The sequence below is a fragment of the Dermacentor silvarum genome, chromosome 8, assembly GCF_013339745.2.
Source record: "Dermacentor silvarum isolate Dsil-2018 chromosome 8, BIME_Dsil_1.4, whole genome shotgun sequence".
NCBI lineage: Eukaryota > Metazoa > Arthropoda > Arachnida > Ixodida > Ixodidae > Dermacentor > Dermacentor silvarum.
The window spans coordinates 179,113,150-179,119,149 of record NC_051161.1 but is presented as its reverse complement, the minus strand read 5'-3'; the positions used below and the strand labels follow the sequence as shown (position 1 = coordinate 179,119,149).

General features: G+C 47.9%; 1 protein-coding gene across 1 annotated transcript in view; it reads right to left on the bottom strand.

Annotated features, from left to right (window-relative positions):
* Positions 1–846: 846 nt before the first annotated feature.
* Positions 847–6,000, bottom strand: part of LOC119461884 (hydroxylysine kinase) — a 435,160-nt gene continuing 430,006 nt past the window's right edge. The window contains exon 8 of the mRNA XM_037723252.2: positions 847–1,322. Within this exon, the coding sequence (XP_037579180.1) occupies positions 1,101–1,322 (222 nt within the window). The 3' untranslated portion in view covers positions 847–1,100. The remainder of the gene's footprint in view (positions 1,323–6,000) is intronic.

The window sequence follows — 6,000 nt, the reverse complement described above, 5'->3', positions numbered from 1 at the left end:
AAACAAGTGTAGAATTGATCAAAACCGGTTCAAAATAACCTAACATGATTCAGAATAACTTAAAGGTTAGGAATAATCAAGTATTAAGTGCATTAATTAGCAGAAACTCCTGAAAATCGTTTCCCAAACGCCCGTCAGGTACCAGCGCAGCGCCAGAGAGGGCGCCAGCAGCCCACAAGCGCTCGATTCCGTCTCGCTACAGCTCTACTCTAGCACCCTATCAGCGCGCGCTGTGCGGCAAGAGAGAAGGGCCTTATAAGCAGTTGGCGCGCCCCGGAACCTCCATTATGCCATGGACGCCGAGCTGCAGGCGCGGTTCGAGCAACGACGCTGGCACTGTTTCGCCCTTCCCCAGGCGCAATGGCAGACACCCCTGTGAACTAGCCTGCCTAAGTCTAGCTAAGCATGGTTGGGCAGCTTTGTAAGTCATCGATAGCCAATCGATAGTTAATCGATAATTGAACAATAATCAATAAATTCCGTAAAATGCTGGGGATATATAAGTAGTGCTTACGCTAGCCCAAATACCTGACCAATACCTTGCGGTAGCCGATCAATAGCTAATCGATAATCGACAAATAATCAATAAATTCCGGAAAATGCTGGGGATGACTTGGTAGTGCTTAGCCTAGCCCAAAAGCCTGGACTAGCAAGGTGTCCATCAGCTCCGCAGTCCCTTTAGCATTGCGGCTCCAGTGCAAGCTACGCATTTTTTAGAAAACTGTCAGTGACATCATAAAGCAGATGAGGCAGAAGAACCGGTGTGGTGGTGGCCCGTAACAGCTAGCCGGGGTTTGGACCCAGGACTTAAGCGCACTCTTATCCACAGCTATGAATATATAAAGGTAAGAAATAGAGCACACTTTTTCTAAGATAAGCTCGTGGATGCAGCATTATATTTCTTCACTTTCCCACAAAAGTCACTCACGCACACACGACACTGCGCATTTATTGCCACCTCCATCGCATCGTATTCATACTTTTTTGTCTGATGCCATCCTGCAATCACGTTCGTATTCATGCGCAGAAAAAAGCAAGTGTTGCAGTGGGACGGCTTCGACACCCTGCACGCCAGTGCCGCTTATAAGCGCGTGGAGAAATCATGTGCGCGTCGATGTTGCTCCACGGTCCACCAGTGCCTGCGCTTCAGCGATGACCCGGTTCCATGTGCCAAGTAGATGCTCGTTCGGAGTTTCCCAAAGCCATCGCAGGCAGCGCCACCCGCTGTCCTGTGTGTACAGTACGTACTGGTTGTCAGGGTTCTTTCGGAACGACTCCAGTCCTTTCACCACGGACTGGCACAGTCGGGCAGCCACCAGCGTCTGTGTAAATGCAGTAAAAAAAATAACTACGTGGCTGGATCACATAGGTTGAAATAGAAATCCAGCCGGCATGCATACAAGACGGAGCTGTCACAGAATGATCGAAAGTTGAATTAAGGAACATTTGGTGAAACAACTAAGCTTCAGACAACTTTGCCAGTTTGCGATACAGTACATTCATCTTTAACGACGCGACAAAGAGACACCACGGAGAGAACCCGGCACGCACCAGGGTCTGTCCCTGTGGCCTTTTCAGCATCTAACTGACGTAGTGCAAGGCCCTCGCATTACGTGCGATGAGAAGCGAGGATGAAAAATGACTCGCCATTCCACTGCTGTGAAGGTGGATTACCAGCGAAGCAGTTTAGCACACTACATAGAGGTGACGCAGAATTTAAATCAAAGGTATGAGCAAATTGTATTTCTCTTGAGCGGCGACAGCGGTCATCCCGAAGAAAGACACACTTTTATTTTGATCGGTGGTCATGATCGGCGGCATTAATTCGCCTGGACCTCGAGGAGCCGTAGGAAACTGGACACGTGCGGCGAATGCACTGTTGTGCCATAGTACGTGCCAACCCTATCATCGAGGCGAGAGGAACTCTGATTTATCTGAGTCGAATGGCACCGGCCATCATCGCCACCCTCTGGGTCCCGTCGACGAGTCACCAAGGGACGCGATGACACAATACGACGCGGGTGACGTCGGCAACCGCCCCGTCTGGGTCCTGTCGACGAGGAGTCGCCGCCAAGGGTATTTAAGGAAGAACCGGCCCATTGTTAAGCCAGAGAGCCGCCCAGTCGGTATGATGCGCTCTTACATGTACGCTATTGCCCACTATCTGTAAATATTCTATAAAGATTTTTGTTTCTTCTTCGTCTGCTGAAAGCGTCCGTCTATCGTCCTCGACCGCCAAGTCACAACAGTGGATGGCAAGCTGTGGGATTCGAAGCCGGATAAACGCCCGCTACACCGCTCAACGGCAGCCACGAGATCGACCGGCGTCAGCTACTTTGGAGGGGTGAGTGCCCGACGTTTGCCTTTCGCATCGCCAGACCTCTGTCACACACGTAAATGCTGAGGACATTTTTGCTCAGGTATTCTGAAAGGGTTGTAGTGGTTTTGTCTTAGTACGCTTCAAGCCTCGCATAAATTTCTGGCTTCGGAAGCAAAGCTAATTGAGAGGCAAAACCGGAGATGAGCCGTCAGATCACGATGGAGAAGCTCAGGATACAGGACCTTCTTGATGTTTGTCAGGAGATGGGCATTTCGGTTGCCGCGGCAAAGCAAAAGAAAGCCATTCTTGACGTTATGAGGGCACAAGAGGTAACTGAGGAGGAAGTCGAAGAGGTTTGGGGAGAAATTTTTGAGAAGAGAAAAAAAAAGGCGCGAAGAGCGAGTTTATGCTCCTAAAATGAGAGAGCTGGAAATAGAGCAAAGTCGAATCAGCTCGGCGCGTTCAAGTCCCCTTTCTGGTGGAGACGATACGCCTAAACTCAGGACCTGATGCTACCGTACAGGATAGGCGGGGAAATCGCACTTTTTCTCGTGTATTTCGAACGTACGTGTGAAAAGAGAGGGCTGGACGAAAGCCTTTGGTCTCAAAAACTCTCTTTCAGTTGTCCCAGGAGAGGCTGCGGAGGTTCTCGCACGCTTGTCTAAAGAAGACTACGAGAATTATGGGAAGGTAAAAGCCGCGCTTCTTCGCAAACACCGCCTCTCTGCCGAGGCATTTCGACAGCGGTTTAGACAGGCAAAAGGGGGCAGCGAGTCGCACACTGAGTTCGCGTACGAGTTAAAATCTAACTTAAAGGAGTGGCTCAAAAGTGCAGAAGTGTATGGCAATCACGACAAGGTGCTTGAATGCATAGCACTGGAGCAGTTTTACCGAGTTCTTCCAGAAGAAGTTAGACTCTGGCTGCAGGACAGGCTTCCAGAGGTAGACCTAGAGAAGGCAGCGCAGCTCGCAGAGGAATATTAGACGCGCCGAAACTTCCAAGGAAAACCAGTTCAGGAAGATAGGCCAGAAAAAAAGGACTATTCTTTAAAGCGGTTTTCCTCTCGCAACCCACTGTTTCCGAATAATAGATCATCTACGAGCGACGAGTTCAGCAAAGGACTAAGGCTGAGATGGCGAGTGAAGGACTAGCAGCGAAAGCCCAGTCGGTTGGGGCCGCTAAAGCTAAAACAGACGTAGCGCGCACGTTCGAGGCCCGTAGAGCAATTATCTGCTTCCGTTGCGGAAAGGAAGGACATATCTCCCCAAATTGCAAGGAGCAAATCGCGTTCGCCAGCATTAGCCAGTCAGACGAAAATATGAGGCTGATCGAGCCATATATGCAGGACGTCGTGGTAAACGGGAAAATGTGCAGGGCACTTCGCGATTCAGCCGCCACCATGGATGTAACTCATCCGTCCTGTGGGCATTACTTGCAGAAAAAATTGAAATGCATAATCGACTAATTAAATAAATCACTAATTAGGTTTTTAACATGGCCCGTGTTGCAATTTACAAATTCTACCTGTGGAATTCGCACTACGAACTAGTTCTCAGGATGGCACCAGTTTCGAGATATTAATTCCCGAACATTGCGGACAAATGCATTGGCGTTCTAGTTACTTTTGCGCTTACCCGCCGTGGTTTTTTAGTGGCTATGGTGTTGGATTGCTAAGCATGAGGTCGTGGGATCAAATCACGGCCACGGCGGCTGCATTTCGATGGGGCGAAATGCTAGAACACCCGTATACTTAGGTTTAGGTGCACGTTAAAGAACCCCAGGTGGTCTAAATTATTCCAGAGTCCTCCACTACGGCGTGCCTCATAATCAGATGGTGGTTTTGGCACGTAAAATCCTATAATTTGTTGTTTTCATACTTTTGTGCTTTGATGCATAAAACGACGTTTTGTTGCGAAAGTGACTCGCACGTCAATGTATTTCTCCGTAAAGTTAGAGAATTAATATCTCGACACTGGTGTCAGCCTGAGATTTAGTTCAAAGTGAATCCGTACTCCACGGCTAAAATTTTTTATTGCAACATGGTCCATAAGGTAATTAGCTAAGACTTAATTGGTTTATTTTGTTAATTAGTAGATTATGCACTTGGAATTTTTTGTGCAAGTAATGCCCGCCTCTTCGAGTAGACAAGCTCATGAACTAGAATTGTACTATGTGCCACAGGCCACCTTTAAAAATTTTGGTAACTGTTGGCTGGAACACCTTGTATATAGATTTCACTCAGTAACCGAAATGATGCCAAGCCCGACTCACTCAAAATCAGAATAAATAGAAGTCTAGAAGTCATGCGCAGCAGCGCTTATACTCGGGCTCAAAGTACTAAAAAAGTAAGAAAGAGTGAAGTTTGGCCGGGAAGGCGAAGCAGTATTAGTGATAGCGAAGTAGAAGACAATTGCACGAAGTCTTGCCGTGTAAATCCGTGTAAGGATCGCACCCGTGTAAGGGCCGCACCCATAACTTGACAGCAAATATTAAAAAAAGACATCCAACCAAGAAGCAATTGCGTTACATGCGCTGATTCCAATCGGGCTCAACAGCGCATTGTCGCGCGCAGCGTACTTTGGCGCGTCGCTACTGGATGACGAGAGGAGGCGATCGCGGAGGTTAACGGCGGATTTGATACTCGTAGTTGGGAAAATGAGGTCAAATGGCCCGGTCCCATGAAAGGCGTGTCAAAATCGCGACAGAAAAGTGTGACCCTTACGTTAGTTATAACGTTATTACGTTAGTCTATACGTTAGTTGTAGTGGCATATAAATTGTAGTAAATATTCACCTAAAATTAAAATAGTAAGCGTAGTGAACATAGTGTACATGGCAAAAGCACGGGCCATTTGAACCTGTAAATACTTCACTGGATGACCTCGAGCAATCGCTTTCACAACGCAAGCATTGTGAAGAACGCCGGCAGCGGAGGCGAACGGTTCGTACAGCCGCGCGATTCACCGCAACTCTGAACATTAGATTCATCATCATTATCTCCCTATTTTTATGTCCACTACTGACGGTCTCTGGGAGTGATCTGCGGTGACCTCTGTCTCTTCACTCTGGAACACTAGGGGCGCAGAATGACAGCCCGGCAAGGAAGACAGCGCGCATGAAGTTATCAGTCATCCGTGGTCGCCCTTTATCATTGCACCCACCAATGATTCCCAACAATTAGATATGGCATAAGCGTGAGCCGCGCACAGTCATTTACAGTTACGGCAGGGCTAGAGGAGAAGACGCGTTCTCTGCTTCCAATTCGTGTTTGATTACGTGACCTACAACTAACCCGAATATTGAGCGCGTGGGAAATAATACCTTCAAGCCGCCATCTTTTCGGCTCACTGTTACGTGCTCTTTCCTGCACCCAATGGGTATGGGTCGCTCATGTATATGGCTTTTGGTTTTAATGGGGAACATCAGGGCGACGACAACCGCGACAATTTGCCTGGAGTGTCGATATAATTGCTTTCGCCAGAAAGCTAAAAATTGAAAATTGTTAGCAGAGGATATATATATATATATATATATATATATATATATATATATATATATGGGTAGGTTTCGAAAAGCTGGTCGGGCCCCAGCCCCCCCTCCCCGGAAAAATGACAACTTTCCTCCCTAACAACACTCGGCGCCATCTAATGCCTGCACGTGGCGTCGGAAATCCACGGCGA